Here is a 25,593-nt window from a genome sequence, read left to right on the forward strand (position 1 = left end):
ACACACTCCAAGTTTACATCTGTTCAATCAGTACACTGCAGGGGAGGGGAGAGGGGAAAGGGGAATTTACCAATGGCAAATGACTGGATATTTGACTTTTGTTCATTAGTGTTCACTTTTTAGATGCTATCATTGTATTGTGGTTATGTTTATTTTTTTAGAGGTTCTTATAAAAATGACCAGTGGTGATTAGGCAGCCTTCTAAGGGGCTGAAAATGTCCTACATCTCACATTCTGAATGGTGATTACAAAGATATATATTATAAAAAGTCACAAGCTCTATATTTTCATACTTTCTACTGAATCTACTATACCTCAACTTTAAGAGTTATTTAAAAATTTTAAAAATTTAAAAGAGTTCTTTCCTTCCAGAGATAAAGACTGAAATATCTACAAGTGAAATAACAAAGCAACTTAGATTTACACCAAATAATCAAGGATGTGCTGGAAATCTGCTCAGAGGGTGAATTTCAGATGCTCACCTCACCAAAAAAAGAAGGTGACTGTGAGACAGATATTTTAATTGGCTTGACTGAACTATTCATTTCATTATGTATATGTATATCAAATTATCATGTTGAACACCTTAAATACATATAATCATTTCAAAAAGTAAAAATAAATACAAATAGTCATGGCTTCATTCAAGTCCTCATTTTAAAATAAATAAATAATTGGGGATGCTGGGGTGAGCTACAGGGAGAAGCCATATAAATGACACCAAGATTGGTCATTAGTTGATAACTGTATAAGCTATGGGACAGCTACTGAGAGTTTGTGCTTTAGTGTATACTTGAAATTTCCATAATAATTTTCAGAGAAAGATTTATATATATATGCACGCACATACACATAAAGATATAGATACATAAATATAGATATGTAGATATGTATCTCCATGGGGAGCCTAGAGGCAATGACAATCTGGCACAATCGAGTAGCAACAAGCACACCCAGTACCCAGGTCTTAGTTTTTAAAAACATTCTCCAGGCAAAGAGGCCTGACTCTAGGGCCAGGGTGAGGAAAAAACCAGGTGGACCCGAAGCACCCTGCAGAAAAGAAAGGGGGCCAGATAGGAAAGGGGGCCTGGAAGGAGTCAAAAGGATGCAAGAACCACCCTGAAAGAGCTCCATCACAGTCAAGGCTGGAACAAATTGAGGAACTAATAACACAGTATTGGATTCTAACCCAAAGTATAAAAGAAATCTACATGACCCAGTGATATAAATAAATGATTGAATGGTTAAATGCATGGAGGAAAAGAGACAAGTCTTTCTTACAGAATTTCAATGAATATATGTGTAGATACTTTCCCCTACAGGAGATAGACCTTAATTCCTGCCTCTATCCATCACCCCTGTAGGGTAGACCAGATTTAGCGACCTGCTTCCAAAGAATAGAAGAGAGAATGAGGAAGACGTTAACTTCACAGTGGTACAACTGGATAAACACTGTTTTAACCAGGTGATGCCATGGCGGGTATCAGGCTCCCAAATGTGACAAGAAGGGCGTTTCACCTCTGGGGTATTCCTTCCGAAAACTCACGACCTCCATCTAGACATGGGGTAACACAAACAAACCAACACCAAGTCAAAATACATCCTACAAGATACATGGCCAGTACTGCCCAAGATTTTCAAGATCGTGGAACAGAAAGACTAAGAAACTGTCACAGACCAGAGGAGTCTGGGGAGACGTGACAGCTAAATGCAGTGTGGCAACCTGGACTGGATCCCAGAGCAGAAAGAGGACATTAGTGGAAAAACTGGTGAAATCCAAATAAAGTCTCAAGTTCAGCTTTTAAAATAGTAAAGGAAGGAATGGAGGAGAGGCGCGCATGCTGACTCTGAGATTAGCAGACCAAAGGCTTCGATTTGCTAGCAGTTGAAACACTGCTGTAAAAGTAGCTTTTAAGAACAATGGATTCAATCCACAGTATCTGTGGAAGTTAGAGATAAGGCGTCTCTGCCCTGCCTCAGCGCCTCAGAGATCTCAGGCAGTGGAAACTACAGATTTTAGCTACAGAAACTTAGAACTGTTCGGTGGAAGAAGACAGGGCTAGATTCCTCATATGAAATTGATCTGCAGAACCTGTGCCAAAGGCTTAAAAAAAAAAAAAAAACAAGTGACACCTGGTCCCTTTCATTTTTCATACAATCATCTGAGTGCTGCTCCTGTATGCCCAGCAGAGCACTGAACACTTTGTCCCTCACTAGAAAGGAAAAGATAACATCCCAACATAGTAAAATTGCGGATGATGGGAATGTGGGAAGGGAAAGAGAGGGCATCAGACACCACACGGGGGTCCTTGTCAGAGAAGTCGAGCGCCCTTGGGGAACGGGCAATGCCTCCACACCCTTTGGGAAGGTCAGTGTCACACTGCTGCCTCATTCTGAGTAACAGCGGCACTTTCAACAAACCATCATCAATCGTGTTCAACTTTATGAAAAGAAATGTAAATAAAAATGCAGATATAATCGGCCACTGACCTTTCCAGCCTACAAAGTCAACAAAATAGGGGGAAACATTTGGCAACAGGATGGTGGCTGAATCCTGTTGTCAGAGGCACAAGAGGAGGAGAACCTGAACCTCAACCCTGGACACTGAGCCCCGTGAAAGTGACAGTCCGCGTCGGGCCTCTCACCCCAGACGCGCCTATTCAGAAACAAGAAGTGTAACCACACGTTCTGAAAATTCAAGAGGAATCTAACATTCAAGTTCACCCTTCGCAAGGACTTAGTGTTCAGTTGTAGGAATTAAGATCCTCCAGGTCATCACCAAAGCATCTGGGGTATGACAGACGTTATTCTAGAGTCAAGAGCAAGTTTCATCAACGGTGATGTTATTCCTCTTATTCAAACTCATACGGACTTAATTTCACTTACGAGTACATTAAAGACATCACCATACCCTCAGATCATCACTGTTCAATGTGGGGAATATCTTCTGAAGTATTATTTTTTCCTGTTCATACACTATTTTAACGTAAAAATATAACGTATAAAATATACATATTATAACGTAAAAATATGGAATATAACATATACCATTTTACAATTTGCCTTTGTTTCCTTTTAATTAACACAAACACATGGAGTAATGCATGTCTCAGGACTTTTCAGATTTTTTTAATTAAAATAAAGTGTATATGCTTTGTATTTCAAATAACCCTAACCACACTGTGTGTTCTAGGGTAGTTCCTATAATTAGATACATTCAGATTTCTGCAGTAAGACACAGGGATATATCTTACTATGTGGGAAAGTCAATTATAAAGAACCTCACATCCATTCAGGTCAGGTTTTAATATCAAAAGAGTTACACTAAAAAAAAAAAACTTGAGATATGTATAAAATTTTAAGTATCTTTCCATCAGTCCAGTTCAGTCACTCGACACTAAGTAAAGATCAAATTGATAATAGCAACTTTAGAGGAAGAATGATTTTATTCAGCTATGTGTGCTATTACCAGATTTACAGTACCACGAGCAATGCTCCAAAGACCATCTTTATCCCTGTGTATCTGTGCACTTGGATGGGTTTCTGTAAGCTAAAACCCTAGAAATGGAACTACTAAGGCAAAGTGTAGGAGTGTCAAGTTGAAGAGATTTTTGAAAAATGCCCTTCAAAAGGTTATGGTCCTTTATACCACTAGCAGTACATGTAAATACCAATTTCCCTGTATTCCCGTCTACACTGAGTAATCTAATCAATCTTACCAAGACTGTAAGTAATCCATCTTAGTTGAATATGATAGATGAGAAAGAACCACACTATTGTTTCATATATATTTTATTACTGAGGTAAAGTATCTTTTTAAATATTTATTGGTCATTTGAAATATCTTCTTCAGTGAATTATCTTATTCTTTTGACCTGCTAAGTTCTAAAAGCTTCTATATAAAACTGAAAAATTTCCGCCTGTTCCTCCATAAATTTAAATGCTTTTTTCCCAGTATGCCTAGTGACTTTTTTCTTATTGTATCTAAGTTTTTCAAATATCAATGTACCATTCCTTCATTTTATAGCTTCTGAGTTTCTAGCCATGCTTAGAAATACCTTTTTAACTCTAAGACTATAAAAATACTATATTCTACAGGAAAGAGTTAACACAGCGGGCCTGAGACTGCTTTCCTTACGGGGTTTTGTCAGTCAAGGCCAGTCCTTGGCTGCCACGGGAAAGCTTGGATTTCAGGAGGGCTCCCACCACTGCCAGGGCTGATGAAGAGCGACTCGCTGTGTCCGAACCGTTGGTGCAAACAGTATGCGGTATGCTCCCCACATGCTTTCCTCCTGAGAATCTGGAATTTTGCAACGTGTTAGGCAGAAGGTGCCAATGTGAAGAGCACCAAATAAAAGCCTTCAGTAATGAGTCTCTAATGAACCTCCCCTGCAGACACCACTTCACACGTGCTGTCATAACTTGTGTGAGTTCCTAACTCACTGCTGAAGAATTACTCATGTCCCACGTGCCTCAACTGCGAGAGGACTCTCAGAAGCATGCACCTGGTTTCCTCCAGACTGCTGCTTTTTATCCTTTCATGGTAATAAATATTAGCCATGAGTACAAGTAAGTGCGTAGTCCTGTGAATCCCAGCAAGTCACGGAGCCTGGGGGTGGTCCTGGCAACTCCAACACACACACACGCGCGCACACACACACACACACACACACACACTTATCTGTGTTTTCTTCTAGCTCTTACGATTTTCCTTTCTGTATCCAAGTCTTTAATCCAACTTGAATTTTTTTTGGCTCATGAGGGATGTAAAGAAGCCTTGTCTTTTGTGGGTTTTTAAAATCTCCTTCATTGTGAAATAAAACATTTAGAAATGTGTGCAAGATGTAAGTGTAATTTAATGAATTATTATAAACACCTATGTAACTACTGCCCAAGTCAAGAAAAAAAATTTGTTTTGAAACTTGCACAAAGAAAGGTTTCTACTCGACTTAGAGAGGACTGAAACACTGTTGAACACTCAAAAGCACCGTGAATTTTAAGGTCACCTAAGATCACAAAGGTAATTACAGCCATGTATGAACTAGAACGGGGTCTTCTGACATTCAGTCTAAAAACCTTTGCCTACCTATGAGGAGAAGGGGGCAACAGAGGATGAGCTGGTTGGATGGCATCACCAACTCAATGGACACGAGTTTGATCAAACTCCAGGAGATAGTGAAGGACAGGGAAGCCTGGCATGCTGCAGTCCATGGGGGTCACAGAGTCAGACACAACTGAGCAACTGAACACCACCACCCATGCAACTGTCTACCGTGATGACCTGCGTTTTATAGGGCAGGATCCCTGTACACTGCACCTTCTACAAGGAGCCCTGTTTGAGAGAATCACCAGAAGGGCATAAGAATTTGCCAGATTCAGGTGGTATCTGTGACAATGGGAAAATGTACAAATTCAAAGGTAAGAAAACACCACCAGAGAAAGCTCATTACTATGAATAAGAAGCTAAGTCCAAACGTGTCAACCTATAATGGACCTCCTCCTGCCTGCTCCTCCAGATTCTCTCCTCCTCTCAGGCCCAGCACCCTGCTTCTTTCACCCTGTGAAGCAGACTCCCTATCTAGGTTACTCGTTCACTCACACTCATTCCAGCATGAATCGGAACCCTACTGTGTGCCAGAGCTTGGTGGGCATGGGTACAGAGTAGAGAAGAAAGAGGTGAGGCTGGTGTTCATGCTTAGCACACATGTATGGTATCTGAAGGAGAAAACAACAGCAAAAGGCCTGAGATGGACTGCTCAAGACAAGAGCATTTGAGGATGGAAGGAGAGTCTGAGAAAGGGAAGGACAGGCACCACACAAAAACAGGAAGAAAACTGAGTATGAGGTCATGAGAACTAAGGAAAGAAAAAATGGACTAGTCAGGAAGAACTGGAAAAAATTTGCTTGCCTGTATTAAAAACAAAAAAACTAAAAATTCCATCCATGCAGGTAAATAAATGACACAAGTATAAGAAGCAAGAGTGTAAAGCTTTTAAGAGAAAACTGAAAAGGGAACACTAAAGTTCAAATACAAAACACAAAAGGCTAATAGGTTAAGATTTTAAAATATCATAAAACACACCATAAAGTAAAAGAATAAGCTATAAATAGCTACAATGTTTTTAAATGAAAAGAACTTGAGCAAAGACTCCTACAAATCAAGGAAAAGCAAATTAATTCAAACTTTTTAAATGGACAAAGGACATAAGCAGGCAATTCAGAGATGAGAGTCATATATTTAACAACACATAAAAAGATCCTCAATCACACTGATCAGGAATACGCAAACGTAACACAATAATGAGATACAATTTCGCACCTTTTGCATTAGAAAAACGGGCCCCTTGTGGCTCAGCTGGTAAAGAATCTGCCTTCAATGCGGGAGACCTGGGTTTGATCCCTGGGTAGAGAAGATCCCCTGGAGAAGGGAAAGCTACCCACCCCAGGATTCTGGCCTGGAGAATTCCATGGACTGTACAGTCCATGGGGTTGCAAAGAGTTGGACACGACTGAGCGACTTTCACTTCACGTTAGAAAAAATCTTCAAATGTTGGCAAGGACTGGAAACCAACCAAGAGGAACTGAGGCTTACTGTTCATGCGGTGTACACTGATACAATCTCCAAGCAACAAGTCTCTAGTTAAGCAGTCTCCACTGTAGCTCAACAGGCACATCCGTTCAACCTGGCAACTCTACTCCAGGGGAATATACTCTAGAGCAGTGCTAGTCAATCTAGTCCACCAGCCCTCTAAGACAGAAGTAACCCTTCTTCCTTCACTGGGAAAGTCTTACCAGCATAAGAAATGTTAAATAAAATAACAGTGAGAGTTGATTTACATTCTGCCACAAGTGCCCTATTTGCAAGACATAATTCCCCAGTCCTCAGAAAACAACTTCTGTATCACTGTCCTGGAGAAAAACGCCCAGGGAGAGACAAGCACAAGGACACCTGTAAGAAACTGCTTCGGGACTTCACTGGTGTCACAGTGGATAAGAATCCACCTGCCAATGCGGGCCACATGACATGGGTTGGATCCCTGGTGCAGGAAGACTTCACATGCTGCGGGGCAATTAAGCCCATGCACCTCAACGACTGAAGCCTGCGTGCCTGGAGCCCATGTTCTGCAACGAGAGAAGCCACTGCAACGAGAAGCCGGCGCACCGCAACAAAAGACGATCCCCCGCCTGTCACAACTAGAGAAAGCCTGTGCAAAGCAACAAAGACCCAGCACAGCCAAAAATAAGTGAATAAATAAAAACTTTAAAAAAAGAAAGAAACTGTTCATTGCCACGGGGTCAGTAAATGAAAGAAAGAGCAGAAACAATCTAAATGTCAGTTACCGGGAAAATGGATAAAGCAAATGTGGCAGGCTCATATAACGATGAAAATACTCAAGAGTCACATGTCACATGGACCAACATAACAATATCTTAAAAACTAAGGTCAAACAAAGAAAGCAAGTTGCAGGATGCTGCTGCTGCTGCTGCTGCTAAGTCGCTTCAGTCGTGTCCGACTCTGTGAGACCCCATAGATGGCAGCCCACCAGGCTCCCGCGTCCCCGGGATTCTCCAGGCAAGAACACTGGAGTGGGTTGCCATTTCCTTCTCCAGTGCATGAAAGTGAAAAGTGAAAGTAAAGTCGCTCAGTCGTGTCCGCCTCTTCCCGACCCCATGGACTGCAGCCTACCAGGCTCCTCCATCCATGGGATTTTCCAGGCAAGAGTACTGGAGTGGGGTGCCATCGCCTTCTCCGAAGTTGCAGGATATGTACATTATAATTCCACTCATGTCAAGTTTTTCAGAGTGTGTGTGTGTGTGTGTATTGCTTATGATATACACTGCACAGGAAAGACAAGCCCTAGGTGAAAGAGAAGGGAAAGGGAGAGGAGAGAAAAAAAAGGAAAATTTGTATGGGGTAACATAGGGAGTCTGAATCTTATCAGTAATGTTTAGTCTTATTAAAAAATAAAAGACCTGAAGTGAACAGCAAAAAATGTACAGATCTGACAAAGATGAGTGGGGACATAACTGTTTCTAAGATTATTCAATATATTTTTCTTCATACTTGAAATATTTCATTATGTTAAAAAAGAATATACATACATACCATAATAACTGTTTTATACTATATAAAAAGAAAATATATCAGTAATTTTTCTTTATATTTTCATGTACTTTTCAAATATTCTTCAGTAAAAATATATTTCTTTCAGGAAAAATAACATACAGAGAAAATTTTTTTTAAAGAATCCATGTTTCAAGGATAAAGAAATTTAAAACTTGAAAGGAGCCATAAAAGAATATGGGAAAACAAAAACAAGAACATTTACTGTTAGAAACGAAACTGACACGGCCGCTCTGGGAAACTAAACACTCTTACCATACAATCCGCCAAGTGCCCTCCTTGGTGTTTACCTAAAGGAGCTGAAAACACATGTCCACAGAGAAACCTGCACACGGATGTTTACAGCAGCTTTATGCGTTCAGCCTTACTGCCAACGCTTGGAAGCAACCAAGAGGTCCTTCAGCAAGTGAATGAATAAACTAGTACACACAATGAAATATTACTTATTACTCAACAAAAATGAGCTGTCAAACCATGAAGAGACATGGAAGAACCTTAAAGGCATATTACTATGTGAAAGAAGACGATCTGAAAACACCACATGCTATGATTCTAACTATATGATGTTCTGCAAAAGGAGACAGTAAAAAGACCAGCAGTTGCCAGGGAGGAAGAGGGGAGGAGGGATGAATATGACAAGCACAGAGGATTGTAGAGCAGTGAAAATACTCTGCGATATTACAATGATGGATATGTATCATTATACATCTGTCCAAACCCACTGAAGACACAGCACCGAGAGGCAACCAGGGTGTGCACTTCAGAAGAGGGGCAGTTACGGTGTGTCAGTGTGGCTCCACCCCCGGTGAGAGATGTGCCATCTGGTGGGCAGGGCGAGGCATATGGGAAACCTCTGTGCCTCCCTGTCAGTCTTGCTGCAAACCTAAAAAAGCCTCTAAAAAACACTTAGTATCGAGGGGAACATATCAGAAACAGAGATTCTTAAATCCCCAAATAAACAATTTTCAGTTTAGCTTATATCAGCTATTATATTCATGTAGGAAAAAAAAATCTACTAAGAATAAATATATTCATTCACTTTTCATTAAATAATTCTCTGATTCTTATTATTCACCTATCTTCAATTTCTCCAGCTAAAGGGACAGAAAGGATCTTCCTTCCTCCTAACCCTCAAGGAAGAAATAACCCAGGAAAAGTTTAAGGGCTTCCTTTCAGTGTTATCTACCATTAGTCACGGATAATTCTGAAAACATATCATTATCCTTGAGAAATAAAACTGTCCAGATAAATCACTCATTCTTCGTAGCTCTCCAAAAAATATAACTTTGGCCTCTGAGTCAGGGAAGAAATGCTATTTTCTCACAGAACTAGACAAGGTGGCTTTCACTCATATTATCACTTAAGGAAAAAATATTTTAAAAAATGAAAAAGAAAGAAGAAAAGAAAAAGCTGCTGCTTGTAAGTCACTTCAGTCGTGTCCGACTCTGTGTGACCCCATAGACGGCAGCCCACCAGGCTCCCCCGTCCTTGGGATTTTCCAGGCAAGAACACTGGTGGGTTGCCATTTCCTTGAAAAGAAAAAGCAGTACCTCTCATTCCTTAGATGAATCACCTCTTCATGACAACTTACACATCAAAACATTCCTTAGAAAGTATGCAAGAAAAGCATTACTGTCAAAAGGACCGGGGCAAGGACTATATTTAAGGTAGTAATTACCCCAGGTGGTGGCATTTCAGAGGATTCTTTTCTGGCTTGCTGGTTTAATTCTATGTCATTACTAATTTATCAGTATTTCATGAGCATGAATTACTTGTGTGAATTAAAAAGAGAAAAATGGTTATTCCAGGGGGACAGGTTTCAGATTTCTTTACATTTGTTTAAATTCTCTACAAACATTATTTTTTTTTCTGAATGTGAAAGCAAATTTTAAATTATAAATAAGGTTGAGAAGCCTGAAGTGGAAGATGAGATTGAAAGGGAAAGCTGAAAATACTTGGACCACTGCTCACAGCATCATTAATCAATTAACAATCCAACACTACAGGATATTTTGAGAAAGATCTGTCAAGTTACCACTGAAATACACTAGACTATTAAAGAATAATTTCACAAGGAAACAGACTCCCTAAAAGTATTCAATTTCTTCTGCTTCACATGTATGTGAATATATTACAGTCAAAAAGCAGTTTTATATGGCCATTTTAGCCTCAGAAAAACCCTGTGAGGTGAGCAGCTATTGTCTGCATTTGTAGATGAAAAAAATGGGCTCAGGATCCTGACTGACTTGCCAAAGGTCAAAGCTAATGACACAGAGTCACAAGTTGAACCAAGAGAGGTCTTTAACCTCCAAGTGCACAACAGAACACAGTTACCTCCCTCTAAAGTATTAATACTGTTTACTGAAGTAGGTAATATTCGCTTCAACTTACAGATGAGGAAACAGAGCCTAGAAGTCATTGAGAATGCTGAGTAGGAAGTGGCAGGGCTAGGATTCAACCTCCTGGTCCAACTGCAAACCCAAAGCTCCTTCTGAAATGCTAAATTACAGCAAGGCTGAGGCGGAGAAAGCGGGCGGGGATGACGCTAAGCCTTGCTAGACAACTATGTACAACATGACTTTGTACCCTGACCACAGCCAATGTGACAGGAATGGCCCCTGACTCATCCATCTCTTCCTCAGGTGCACAGAGAAGCTGGAAGAACTAGAGGACCTCTAATTCTTAGTTCCAAACCCCTCCTGAGAGCCCCTCTTATATCCATAAGACTCCCTGATTCCTTATAGTAAGTATCCCATTTTTGCTTACACCAAGTTACCACCGGATAAGTAAGTGAAAGTTGCTCAGTTGTGTCTGACTCTTTGTGACCCCATGGACTCTACAGTCCATGGAATTCTCCAGGCCAGGTTACTGGAGTGGGTAGCCATTCCCTTCTCCAGGGGATCTTTCCAAACCAGGAATCAAATCCAGGCCTCCCGCATTGCAGGCAGATTCTTTACCGTCTGAGTCACCAGGGAAGCCGTCAGGGAAATTCACCTTACCACTGGGTCCAAATGCAAATGGACAGTCTTTGCCAAGAGGAAAAAAAAAAACAGATCTACGTCCATTAAAGTACATTAAAAGGGACTTCCCTAGTGGTACAGTGGTTAAGACCTCGCTTTCCACGGCAGGGGATGCAGCTTCAATCCCTGGTCAAGGAACCAAGATCCCACAGGCCTTGCAGCCAGAAAACCAAAACATAAAATAGAAGCAATATGGTAACAGATTAAAAGACTTTAAAAATGGTCCGCATCAAAAAAAAAAAAAAAATCTTAGGGGAAAAAAGGACATTAAAAAAGTAAGTAGCAGCTAGAACATGTAGCATATGCCTGGGGTGAATATCAAAGGAGACAGGAAGTCCTCCCTAAGAGTGGACCAGTCCAGCACAAAGGACCCTCTCGACCATGCATCACGCTACTCCCCACCAGCCGTCCACACTGCAAGAGCTGCTTAAGTGCACCCTGTGTTCTTTCTGCCCAGCTCTTTTTTTCGACCTAGTCCCTCATCCAGGAATACTCTCCCAACCTCTCCTGACCATCTCTCTGTCTCCACCTACCCAACTCTTCTCCATTTGAGGTCCAGCTCAAATACTACATGCTTCACACTTACACATCCCATTCTGGCTCAACAAACTCTCAAAGCCCTTTTCTCTATCTCCCCTGGCACTTGTTATCTTTCGCTGTGCATTTTGCCACTGGCCAATCTTCCTTCCCAAGACCGTACAGCTCTGTGAGATGCACTTCCACATAATGGTACCCATTTGTTCATCCATCTCCAGAACTCTGCAGGTTGAGACACTGTGACTTCGTCTCTTAGTATCCCAGCATTTAACGCAGCGCCTCACAGAAAGAAGCTGCTCAAATACCTGTTGGGTGTATGCAAAATTAATTCCTCATGCACTGGAAAAGCTATTTCGGTTGATAACTCTGCAGCAAAGGAAAGGAGGGGATTGGTAGCAGTTCATTACACATGACATCAGAATCTCTTCGGAAAGGGACTGTATGTTTTTAATATCGTAAGTGCTTAAGGCTTTTTTAAAAAAAGAAGAGGTGGAGAGAAATCCAGAAGGTTTGAAGGTGACAGACCTGTTCTGCTACAAATAAGGAGGGGTACAGAAGTTATCGCAAAGAGAAGGATAGGAGAAAAAAAGAAAGATGGAAGGGGAGGACAGACCAGGAAAGGGCAGAAAGTCAAGGCCTTTCCCCATGACTCACTACATCTAAAAGTTAAGAGCTGCTTTAGAGCTAAGTGAATTCCTGAAATGCTTAGGGAAAGAGGGGTGTGTCTATGTGTCTGTGTGTATCTGTGTGTATGTGGGTGTCACCAGTGAAACATGTAAGTTTCATGTCCAAATTAACAAGGGTGTGTATGTGTATGTGTCTGTCTGTGTGTGTGTGTATCACCAGCAAAACGCATGGGTTTCATGTCCAAACTGACAAGGGTGGAACCAAAACACTTTTTTTCAGAAATGGGGCCCAGAAGCTAAGAAAAGCATTAACTTAAAGTAAAAAATTCACAAAAATTGAATGTGATAGAGTGCAGGCATAGTGCAGTGAGTCCCTCTGGACTTTGACAATCTCTGCAATTAGGAGATAAAGGCTAAAACTACGAAGAAGGACGCCCTAGCTGGAATCTAGATTTTATATGTAACACTCAATCTCTTCTGGCAGATCAATCTGCCAGAATTAAAAAATCTAACCACATACTAACTGGTAGGGACAGTCCACATCATCTATTGAAATTCCCAGGTGGCTCAGATAGTAAATCGTCTGCCTGCAATGTGGGAGACCTGTGTTGGATCCCTGGGTCAGGAAGATCCTCTGGAGAAAGAAATGGCAACCCACTCCAGCACTTTTGCCTGGAAAAGTCCATGGACAGAGGAGCCTGCAGTGGGCTGCAGTCCATGGGATTGCAAAGAGTCGGACACGATTGAACAACTTCACATCTACTGATTTCTATTTACCATTTTGGGTCACCAAATGTCACTCTAATACTTGGCAAAATCTAAATGAGATCAGTAGGATACTTCTTTGGGAATTAATGCTTACAACTGTGATGTCATTCAGTGTTTTAAAGACAAGCTTGCCCCTATTTCCCACTTTTTTTTTTTTAAAGGAACTCATTAAACACAAATGTATTGAAAATGTCGAGGAGTCCAGCAGTAAATACAAATATAGTAAGACGGGCGGGGTCAGGGGGGCGATGGGGGGAGGGGGAGGTGCGGAATCCATTCCCAGTGGAAGATAATCCACCATGGTGCCTGCGGCAGTTGCCTTCCCCCAGCCAGGGCAGCCTGAGAACCCAGCAGGCAGTAGATAAGAACCTTCTCAGGCAATGATGTCCTGAGCAAGAGGTTCCAGCTGACAAAGTCCCTGCTGAGACTCCTTCACCCCAGAACCAAGGCAATCAGACAAGCCATCTTCCTGTTCCCCAACCCACCAGCCTTAGATACCCCCAGGGCCCAAGCAGACACTCCCCTGTGGAAACCCCTGCATCAGGATGCACTAGTGACTAGACTCTTTCCAGGGAAGCAGAAAGTGGCCAGCCTTCTTCAGCTACTTCAAAAGTCCTAGCCATCTGCATATGTCAGGCTACTTTAAGCCCACTACCAACCCATAATAGCCCAGAGCAATGCTCTCCCATCCCTGCTCACACACACACAGCCCCTCACTCCCCCGCTGACCAACCCCTGCAACAGCACACACACAGAGGGTGGGGTGGAAGAAATCACACTTGGCTTGGCAGGGCTGGGTCAAGTGAAGAAACAGCAGTGCTCACCTGTACCCTGGATTTAATGAACGTGCGCCAGACTCCAGATGCACTGAGGCCCACAAACACTCCCAACCCCCAAAGAGGCCCTTTTCCCCAGAGATAGTCGCTGGCAGAGGCCCAGTCAGAAATCAGTGTTAGTAAACTGATGAGCAGAAAGATTAGTTCAGCTTATGAAAGTCGGCTTAAAGGAGATGATACATACTATGCAAGAGGTCAGACTGCATAAAAGTCAAATGTGTGCTGGTTAAGATCCACCCAAAGCAGTTAATTACTTACAACAACCCTCACTTGGATCTGTAAACTCTGGAAAGCTTTTTATTTAAGTCATTATTTAAATCCCAGCATTTGTGGTTTGACCTGCTTGCCTTCAGTCTATTGTAAATTAACACATCTATCCATGTAGGCCCAAAAGCTCGAAGAATCTAGGCGCAAATAATGTCCTCATTTCTCTCCTAAACCCTTTACCCAACCTTTCAATTTTCCACTTTTCTGTTATGGAACAAAATATGTGAAATAGCAAAAATAAACTCAAGTTTATTCTAAAGTTGAACTTTGGTTTATAAAATATTCCATTCATTCCATCACTCAAAATTCCACCTAAATGAATTAAGGCATCATACACCATTAGCAGCAAAGTACACACCAAGAAACAGTAGAATGACCTGGGCGAAGAGGAATCCAGTAGTTAAATTGAAAGATAGCAACAAAATGTACCTTTGGACTGAAGCTACAAAATCTCAGGTACTCATGGATATTGAACTCATAATATCAGAGAATTACAATCTGAATTTAGAGCTTCAATCACAGGACTATCCAGTGTCACCCAAGAGTGAACCTGACACCATATTCTTGCTCAGCCTCAGAATGAAGCAGAATTAACGGCTTTTCCATCACAGTGCATGTCAAATTGGCAGAATTAGGAATACCCAATTACCATGATGATGCCTTTCTCAATACCTCTTTTCACAAATAAAACAAACCCATGATGACCCTCCTGGAGCACATAAAGTCATGCTTTTTTGGTTGTGGTATACAATACTACTTGTGAACTAACACCCATACCCTTTTCCTTGCACACACTGCTAAGCAACACCTTTAAGTTTTATCTTTTTCTTGATAATTTTTTAAATGTTAATGTTTATGTGATGACGAGAGACTAGAAGCTTCACATAAATAAAAACTAATAGGAAGTTCACTGGTTCTCTCAGGACAGTCAGAGGAGAAAAACCCATGAAGATCTTGTGGGGGAAAGCTACTTGATAAATTTATGCATTTTTAAATGCTACTACAAAAAATGCACACATCCTAAGGAACTAAATCTACTAACCTCTACAATCAATGTGATACATGGTTTATCCAGTCTTGACAAAAATCCTCTGGATCACCAATGGTATGTTCATCCACTCGTACATATGCAATTGTATAAAGAATCTATTATTTAGAACACCAGGAAAAAAAAAACAATTAAAAGATTTATATTTATAGCTACCATTTAAAAGAACAAAATAAGCAATTTTCATTTTTATGCTAAGATCTCCTACTTTGATGCATGCCCTGCTTTTGCAAATTCAGAATAAGGGGGGAAATTACAGTCATTACCAAACTGGAGAAATAGTAAGGAACATGTCCATAAATAAAATTTGGTGTGTAGAAATAAGGTCCTACTGTATGGGACAGGGAACTATATTCAATATCCTGTAATAAACCATAATGTAAAATAACATGAAAAGGAATATGTATAACAAGCACTTTGCTGTACGCCAGACACAACATTGTAAATCAAGTATGCTAAGTTAAAGAAAAATTGAGTGTGTAGAAGTAATACGCTAATACTTTATATATTTTATATATATATATACATACATATATATGTATATACACACACACATACTGGTAGTTAAGGCTAAAAAACTCCAATAAACATACATATTGTGCGTGTACATATATATCATAAACATACAAAACTTTATATTACAATTAGAACAAAGTGTCTGATTTATACCATATTTTTATAAGAGCATTAGTGGGTGGGCACACATGTTATTAACACATTACAACAATTGAGAATGTAAATGGTTGACAGTCATTACCCTGGGAAACCTTTGCCCTCTTTTGACACTTTTGATCCCCTTCCCTGGTTCTTTCTGACTTCCTCTCAACCTTATCTATGCATAGCCCCAGACAGCTGTCTTCTGGACAATCTGTCCACATCACCCCACATTCTCCCAAGCCTCTGAATCAAAGTTCCCACACATCTGCAACCCATGTGCCCAGCACTATACCAAAGTCCTTAGCGTATATCATCTCTTTCCACTCTTAGAACAACCCTGTAAAATAGCTCTGTTATCCCACTTTACAAATGAGAAATCCAGGCCCAAAGGTTAGGTCCTTTGACATTAAAACTTAAAAACGGCAGGGATTTCCCCAGTGGTCCAGTGGTTAAGAATCTATCTTTCAATGAAGGGTATGCAGGTTGGTTCCCTGGTCTGGGAACTGAGATCCCACCTGCTCCAGGTGCAATGCTATCAGAGAGAAGCTTGCAAGTCGCAACTAAGACCTGACGCAACCAAATAAATACCTACAAAAAATAAAATGTGGCAAGGTCAGGATTCAAAACTAGTTCTGACTTCAAGGCCAGAGGTTTTAGTCACTATTCGAAACAGTCTCCCTAGACAACTCAACATGGGTGCCTCAATAATTTAACCCATTCATTCAACAAATGATTTACTATTTCTTGAACACAAACCTGTTCTCTCTTATCTCTATTCTTAACTCCCAAAATCTGTCTAGAGGCCACATTCTCTCTCCTTGTAATCTCTCAGGTAGATTCTTAGAATCATCTCTAACTCCTCCAATGAATAACTCCCTACTATTCAGCCAATAGTTTCTGCCTATTTTCAGGATTTTAGATTATATTACCTGTCGAATCCACTTCCACTATCCCAGTTCAGACCTTAAGCTTCTGCTAACTTGGCTACTGTAATATTTACCTTCCTTTTAGCCTTGCTGCTCTTGGTCTCTGGACCCTTGCAATCAATGTTAACATCACAGCCACATGTTAAACTTATAAAAGGATCTACTCTTGTTACATTCCCTGCTTAAAAGCCTTTAATGGTCCTCTACTGTCTACAGAACAAAGTTCAGACTAGTTGTGTTGGCGTTCCTATGCAAGCCAGTCCCAACCTATCTTCCCAGCTTTACTTCCTACCACCATCCCTCACCAAGAATAATAATTTATATAGAATTTAGCTGTCTGTACAGTGCATTAACATGTATATTAAGCCTAACAACACTGCATTTCTTATGGGAAAGAAACAGACACTTAGTAAGGTAATATAATTTGCTCAAGATCTCAAACTGTAAAAGGCAGAAAGGGCCAAGTATCTTAACTCCAATCTTTAACTCCTTTCCCAGAATTTCATGCAGCCATCACATATCAGACTCACTTGAACTTTCTCTAAAAATACATATTTTTCAATCTCTATGTCTGAGCTCAAGTAATGTTCCGTTAACCTGGACTACAATTTCTCACTCCTTGACATTTCTAAAGAATTATGTTAGACATTTTTCATATCATACTTCAATCAGTTATTTATATTTATATATAAACCTGCCTCTACACCGGGGCTTCCCTGGTGGCTCAGACGGTATAGACTCTGCCTGCAATGCAGGAGTCCAGGGTTTGATCCCTGGGTCGGGAAGATCCCCTGAAGGGAATGGCTACCCACTCCAGTATATTTGCCTGGAGAATTCCATGGACAGAGGAACCTAACGGGCTACAATCCATGGTGTTGCAAAGAGTCAGACATGAGTGAGCAACTAACAAAAAAAATGACACTGAATGATAAGCTCTATGAGGCCAGGACCATAAGCTAGTCACTCCATTTTTAAAGTCTGCTTATTGAACCCGAAAATGTGTGGGGAAAACAAGGCCTGTAAGACAGCAAGCATCACAGCAGAGACTGGCCAGGACTGAAACCCGAGACCAGCAACTTGGATCAGACCATTTGAGCACACTGGCAGTGCCTACAATTTTAACATCTACCTTCTGAACAAAGTCGAATGCCCCAGTGCCGATTATTCTCGCCTACATTGGCCCTTATGAAATATTACAAGTTAGTGCAAGCAGAATTTAAAACAAGATGAGGTAGAAGTGAAAAACAACAAGTTATAAAAAGCAGAAATACCATTGCTATTTTCCATTCTAACCTTCCTTTTTGGCTAAGTAACCAAAACAGAGATGATACTGGCTTGATTTAGCCTGTTTACACAGTTCAGCTCAGCTGCATGCATGGCTGCCGTTAAAACAGCCATCTCTCGGGCGCTGTTTCAGTGTGCTCAGACTCATGTTCACCCACACAGCTACACTTACAGCCTCCCCGTCTCATTCCCTAAAAGAGCCACTAAGATGCCTGGCACTGGCACAGACTCGCTCAGAAGACATATGACATGATGACTATCTAGCCAACATTTGAAAACTAAAGTGGCTGTGTCAAGTGGTCAAGTTGAGTAGCATCAATGTGTTTGAGAGTCCAGGCTGTTGCTCCTTCCGGAGTTGCCTTTACCCCAGTGAAGATCAGGTTCTAAGGATGCCTTAGAATTATACAGCCCAAAATATGAAACCAATGAACAGCTGACCAGGTGAAAAGTCTCAAATGCCTCCTCCCCTCAGTCAGAAATCTCCCTACCCACTGCTAAAATATAACTACAATGTCAACATTTCCATGCACTGGCAGAGGATAATATTAGAGGAAAAACTAGTCCACATGCCTTGCACTGAATTTCATCCCATTCCAAACAATTACATTACCCTAAATATAAAGAAAGAAAACTACAGACTGTGATCTTAAGTAATTTACAAACTAGATTTCAGAACTGCCTTTAACAGTCAGAAATAATCGTTCTCTATTTCAGCATCTTCCCCAAAAATCTATTATGTCCTATTCAATGAACATCAGAATCTTATAACATTTTATACACTATAAGAGGTTTCTTCTGGAGGCTAGCAAGACATTGGGGAAAAAGCCATGCTGATCTTCTTATAAACTGTAGTTTCCCTTTCAGAGACAGCAGTACAGCGGTAGCACGGGATTAACATAAACTCTGGAATCAAAGAATCTGAGTTCAAGCCCCAGCTCTGTAATATGAGGACAGCTCCACCAGACAATAACAGTACCAAAGTCACAGGGTTGTAAGGATTCAATCAATTAATATATACAAAGTGATCAGAACACAACAGTAAGCTCTCAATAAACATTAGCTTTACCATTGTTCTATTACAATCACCTGATTCAAACTGACAATGGCAGGATGTTTATGCAAGGATAAAACATTTTAACAAATTCCAACCCAAGATTATCCTGCTTACCTTTTGGCAACCTTCATACATGATACCGTTCCATGACACTACTCGGAAAAAAAAGAGAGAGAGGGAGAGGGAGAAAAGAAAAGAGAAGAGAAAGAGAAGAGTAAAAGACAAGCCTACCCATCAGTTCTCCTCCTCAGGAGCTCCTAGAGTGTGGTAGCAGATACGACTGAGAGCTACAGATGCCATTTAAATTTTTAACATGCATATCACTCCAAGTGCAATGGTAAAACGCAAAGATTTAAAATCTATAGAAAAGCAGTGTTACCAGCCTCACATCTCAAAATAACACACCTGAGGACCAAAACTGTTCATATTACTCTGCTGCTGCTAAGTCACTTCAGTCGTGTCCGACTCTGTACGACCCCAAAGACGGCAGCCCACCAGGCTCCCCTGTCCCTGGGATTCTCCAGGCAAGAACACTGGAGTGGGTTGCCATTTCCTTCTCCAATGCATGAAAGTGAAAAGTCAAAGTGAAGTCGCTCAGTTGTGTCCGACTCCTAGTGACCCCATGGACTGCAGCCTACCAGGCTCCTCCGTCCATGGGATTTTCCAGGCAAGAGTACTGGAGTGGGTTGCCATTGCCTTCTAGTATAATCTATAACAACTCATACAGTTTGGTCCTGACATATCTCTTTACATGTAGTCTTCCTCTTTCTTCTCAATAGTATTTTAATTCCATCAGCAGACTTCTTTTGTCACCCACAGCAGTGTTAAAAAGCAGTCAGATAACTGGATTAAAGTAACATGTAGCTGAGAATTTAGGAATGCATCTGACTTCATCTCTTCATCAACATGAACATTCTACGACAGGGGTCCCCAGCCTCCAGTTTCCTATTAGGAAGCCAGCCACACAGCAGGAGGTGAGCTGCAGGCAAGCAGGCTTCATCTGTATTGACAGCCACTGCCCATCGCTCACATTACCACCTGAGCTCCGCCTTCTGTCAGATCAGCATATGATTCTCAAAGAAGTGCAAATCCTACTGTGAGCTGTGCATGCAAGGGATCTAGTTTGCTCCTTCCTTATGAGAATCATCCCAAAACCACTCCCCACCTCCAGTCCATGGAAAAACTGTCTTCACAAAACCGGTCCCTGGTGCCCAAAAGGTGGAGGCTTGCTGCTCTATGGTACACCGAGGTACAGCCTAAAGCCTGGCTACCAATGCCCGTGAGCCATCTGCGATCCAACTCTAACTCTACCACCTACTAGCTGTGGGATCTTGGGAGTCTAAAATGCCTGTTTTCCATGCCATAAAACAGCAGTAATAACTTTACCTACCTCTTAGGATTATACTGACGAATAAAACAATATATACAAAGCACTTAAAACAACGCTAGTGCTGAAATACTGAAGGGCACTGCTGTCTCCAATTCACTTTGAAACCCATCAAAATAAGATGCATTGAGTACCTAATGCCACTGAATTGTACACTTAAAAACGGTTAAGATGGTAAATTTTGTTACGTATGTGCATCTTACCACAATTCTTTTTTAAACAAAAATAACAAAATAATTAAAATAACATTTTAAAGTGTGGCTTGAAAACGGACAGATATGTGATGTGAAACATCATATGTAGAATCTAGGTAGTGGGATATGAAGGTTTATTTTCAACTTTTCTATATGTTTGTGAAGATTTTTATTATAAAATATCGGGGGGAGGGAACAGTGCTGGCATATAGTAGTTTGCTTTTATTATCATCTACTGGGGCTTCCCTGGTGGCTCAGATAGTAAAGAATCCGTGTGCCGATGCAGATGTGCCGTTCAATCCCCAGGTCCGAAAGACCCCCTGAAGAAGAAAACAGCAACCCACTCCAGTATTTCTGCCTGGGAAATCCCATGGACAGAAGACCCTGGTGGACTACAGTCGATAGAGTCATACAGAGTCAGACACGACTGAGCGACTAAGCATCCAGCACACACATCATCTACTAGTCATAAATAACAACCAGCAAATACTCAGATACTTAGCTCTTTCTTTTTTTTTTACAGCCATCTCTCCTTTTATTACAGCCTTTCTGAAACTGAAAGTGATTTACGTTCCTTATATATATGTGCAGTATATTATGACTGTAATTTCAAGTTAAATTATTCTAAGGTATAAACTACCAAGTATTTAATCTCTCCTTAAACATAGAAACCAAGTCAACAGACATCTGTAGTCAATGACTGGGGATTTGACCAAACAGAACAATGAAAAGGCAAGGACTGGAATAACTTCCTCCTAACTTTTCCAGTAGCTGCTAAAGCCAATAAATTTCTTAACCAGAAGAACTACAAACATGTTAACAGGTACCTGATGTACAGGAGTACACTGCACGTATACAAATACATCAGCCACTTAAGAATGAGATCCAATTCTTCCTCAAGTTTTATTCCCCATTCCAACTAGTAATTAACAGTTTAATGTGTTTAGTGGTATAACACGAATTCAGGTATCTTGCAGTGGAACCATTTAAAAAGTCAGACCACCTCACACTCCTTGGGATGGCTGCTATCAAAAGTACAGAAAATAACAAGGTTGGCAAGGTTCTAGAAAAAAACTGGACCCCTTTGTTTACTGCTGGTGGGAACATAAAATGATATAGCCACTGTGGAAAACAGGATGGCAGTTCCTAAAAAAATTAAAAATAGAATTATCATATCATACAACAATCCCACTTTGGGGTATACATACAAAAGAACTGGAAGCACAATCTCAAAGAGATACATGCACATTCATATTCATAGCAGCAATAGTCACAACAGATAAAACATACCAGTGTGTCCATCGACAGACAGATGAGTGGATGAGAAAATATGATATATACATACAATGGAATATTAGCCTTAAAAAGGAAGAAAATCCCGTCACATGGCACAGCATGGATGAACCCTAAGGATATTATGCCAGATGAAATAAGCCAGTCACAAAAAGACAAATCTTGTATGAGTCCACTTACATGAGATATCTACAGACATCAAAATCATAGAGACAGAAAGCAGAATGGAGGCTGTCAGGGGCTGGGAGGAGGAGGGGGAGGGATTTAGTGAGCAGTGAACTTCAGTTGTGCAAGATGAAAAGTATTCTCAAGGTAAATGGTGGTAATGGTTGCATAACAATATGAATGTCCTTAAGACCACTGGCCTGTACAGTTAAAAATGGTTATGATGGTAAATTTCATGGTACGTTTATCACAATAACAAAAAATGGAAGAAAAAAGATCAGGGAGCTGACCTCCCCAGAAGGCCTGGTGGTGCTCCAGTTTGGCAATAACAGGCAAGCAACAACTCTGTGACTATCAGCCCCTGTCTATCTCTAACCACCGCAAGAGACCCAATCTACCCAGGCTCTGCATCCTACCCAGGGTCACATCAATTCTTTATTTCAGCTTCAAAATGACCAAACACCACTGCTGCTACACCAGTTTTGTGTCAAAGCAGGAAGGAAATTTAACTCTCTAAACGCGCCTCCTCTTTAAAACAAGGATAATTTCTACCTACCTGCTTTAGTAGGCTGTTACGAGGGGAAAAGTGAGATCATGCATATTAAAGTAGCTTTAAACAGCCAAAGACCAAAGAAACAGAAATTATTATTATGTGTACAACTACTTTCATATGGAAATTGAGAGAGGGGGCTGTAACAACAGAAACTTCCCAAGGCTTGCGACACCTGTTCCAGGTTTCATTCCATTTAAAACTCACAGCATCCCTAAATAATACCTTTCTTGTTTTTGATTATAAACTGAAGGGCAGCACGGAGAAACCCAACACTTCAACTTAAAGCTTTACATCCAAACACCACCAAACGCAATCAGAAATTATCTTACAGGTCCTAGGAAGATTCGATTTTTTTGACCCCCAGCGTGGGCCTGCGGCGCCCGGGAACTACACTTCCCACAAAGCACCGAGGCGAACCCGGGCGGCGGGCGGAGCGGCCTGCGATTCAGGGTGACCACCGCTCTCCCCGAACGTGGATCGCCGTCCCCCGGAAAACTGCAACGTTTAAGGTCAAGTGTGCACTGGCTCTCCTTTCCCAGAGCGCTGTCACCCCGAGGCTTCCCCTGCAGCTAGCGCCGCGACCCTCTCTGCCCTCCTGTCCTTCCTGCTCCACCTGAGGGTCACCGCCTATTCTTGACCTTTCCGCTGATTTCCATAGTGTCACAACACGGCACCTTCTCCCCCTCCCCGAAAGCGCTATTTCCAGAACTCGCCCCACAGTCAAGACCGGAGGAATCTACGGAGGGGTCAGACGGGACGGTGGGCACAGCCCGCCACCCTGGGGCTCCGGCCGCTCCGCCAGCCCAGCCTCCGCGGGCAGGGGGGCTAGGCTTCACCCCCATACACACCAAGCCGAGGCGGATCGCACACAGAGGGCTCCTCCCGGGGCTCCGGTTTCAATTTCGCAACGTGACGGTGCAAAGCTGAGGCCTACAAACGCCAGCGGTGGCGGCGGCGGCCCGCCCGCCCACCAGGCCCGAGCGCCCCAGCCCCCCACACGCCGCAGCCGCCGCCCGCCCGTGCGTCCGTCCAGCCCGTCCCGCCCGGCGCCACCCGACCCTCCCGTCCGGCCCCGGCCGCCGCCCCCTCCCCCGGCCCGGCGCGGCGCCGGCTCCGGCTCGCGGCCGCAGGCTTGCCGTGGCACTTACTCAGCTCGTCCTGGGAGGCGGAGGCGGCGGCCGCAGCCATGTTGCGCCGGGGAGGGAGGGAGGGGCCGGAGGGGGAGGGCGCGGACGGGCGGCGCGGGGGGCTCGCCGCTCGCGGTGCGGCGGGGGCCGGGAGCCGCCTCCGGTCGCTCGGCGTGGGCCGCGCTGCGCCCGCGAGGCCCGCCCGCCCGCCGCCGCCGCCTGCGTCCTCCTCGCTGCACGCGTCGCTCTCGCAGTACCCCGCGAGCTCGCAGCTGGGGCGCTCCCGCAGCCCCGCGCCTCTGCGGAGCAGCCGCCGTCCGTCGGCCGAGTCCCCCGTGCGCCCGGCCCGCGCGGCGGCTCTGCGGCTCCGCGCCGCGCTCGCCCGACTCACGCCGGTTTTATATTTAGAAAGAGCTGAGCCATCCTCCCAGCGGCCCCCCCGCCGGGCCCCTCGCGCGCCCGCCTGCCCGCCCTCGCTCGCTCGCTCGCTCGCTCGCGGCTCGTCCTGCCCACCTGCCGCCGCCCGCCCCGCGCGCGGGAGCCGGCCCCGCGTGCGCTCCCCGCGCGGACCCCGCACGCGGCGGCCTGCGCGGGCGGCCCGGCCTAGCCGCTTCCTCACCCGCCCCTCCGCGCCCGCGCAGCCTGTGGCGGCCCCGGAGCGGAACAAGCGCGCGGGCCTCTGACCTGAGTCCGAGCCGGTCTCCATGTCTGGGATGCTGCGCTCGGCGCCGCGACGCGGGCGCCCAGAAGTGAAGCGAGCGACGAGCTCGGCCCCCGGGGAGCCGGGCGCCGCCGTCCGTGAGGGGCTTGGCCGAGCTGGCCCGGGCTGCCCCGGCCGGGGGAAATCCTCGAGGCCGGGCCGGAGCTCTTTCTGTAAAGGTCTGTGGCTGTCACGTTTGCTGGTCCCGACCTGGAGAAACACGCCCGTCCAAAGGAAGAGACGTGGACTCGGAAAAGTAAAGCTGGGTTCGGAGTCGGCGGGAGGAAGCCCCGCCCTGCGCCTCCCGCCGAACTTCTCAGTCCTGCCGCTGACTCAGTCCCGGGCGAGCCCCGGCGCGGCGATCGGCCCCCGACCCTGCTCGCTGGGCTTCCTTTATACTTAAAGGCAGTCATAGAGTAGGTTTCTGATGCTCTTAGGAACTAGGACTACCAAGTGAGGGAAGATCACCACTCCAACTAAAAGTTCAATAAACTAGGATTTTTTTAAAGTTCAAATGCAAGTTTGTATACTCACAGGAGCTGTTTTCTTACATTTTTGTTGTAATCCCTACGTTCTTTTTGGTAACCCGAGTGATTGGGTTTGAATATAGTGATTTAAACTTTACGCCTTGTTTGTCCGTGACGTCACTTAGCTAAGGCGTTTGCATAATTGCTTTGCTTCAAGTGATAGTACTGGTATAACAAATTAGGTACAAGATCAGGTACATTTTTTTGTGTGTATAAGAAGAAATTAAGATCCTAAGTGAGTCGAAATTGTGTTTATCCTTAAAAGAAACCTATAAAAACCTAGTTAATGTCTTGAAAAATGAATACGTATCATTCCAGATGTAACTTATGAAAGTTACAAGATACACAACAGTAAAGACGTTTATGTCCTTTATTGCTTTTATTATAGAAATTATACGCGATCTTTGCAAAAATTTTAAATATTCAGAATTTAAAATTGAAAGTAAAAGAAAGCCCTTGCGCCCTCCTACCATCCCACTTGCCAGAGAAAACTACAGGT

At 43.1% G+C, this 25,593-nt stretch overlaps 1 protein-coding gene across 6 annotated transcripts in view; it reads right to left on the minus strand.

Moving 5' to 3' along the window:
- The window catches only part of ECPAS (Ecm29 proteasome adaptor and scaffold), a 111,042-nt gene extending 86,144 nt beyond the window's left edge, over positions 1–24,898 (minus strand). For 2 of the 6 annotated variants that reach the window (XM_044940439.2, XR_006550161.2), the window contains exon 1: positions 23,889–24,529. In XM_044940439.2, the coding sequence (XP_044796374.2) occupies positions 23,889–23,928 (40 nt within the window). In that variant the 5' untranslated portion in view covers positions 23,929–24,529. Of the gene's footprint in view, positions 1–15,221; positions 15,326–23,588; positions 23,608–23,888; positions 24,530–24,551 lie in introns of those variants that run through there. The other 4 variants (XM_044940441.2, XM_044940440.2, XM_044940443.2 and 1 more) reach the window with 4 other exon arrangements.
- Positions 24,899–25,593: the final 695 nt, after the last annotated feature.

The sequence above is a fragment of the Bubalus bubalis genome, chromosome 3, assembly GCF_019923935.1.
Source record: "Bubalus bubalis isolate 160015118507 breed Murrah chromosome 3, NDDB_SH_1, whole genome shotgun sequence".
NCBI lineage: Eukaryota > Metazoa > Chordata > Mammalia > Artiodactyla > Bovidae > Bubalus > Bubalus bubalis.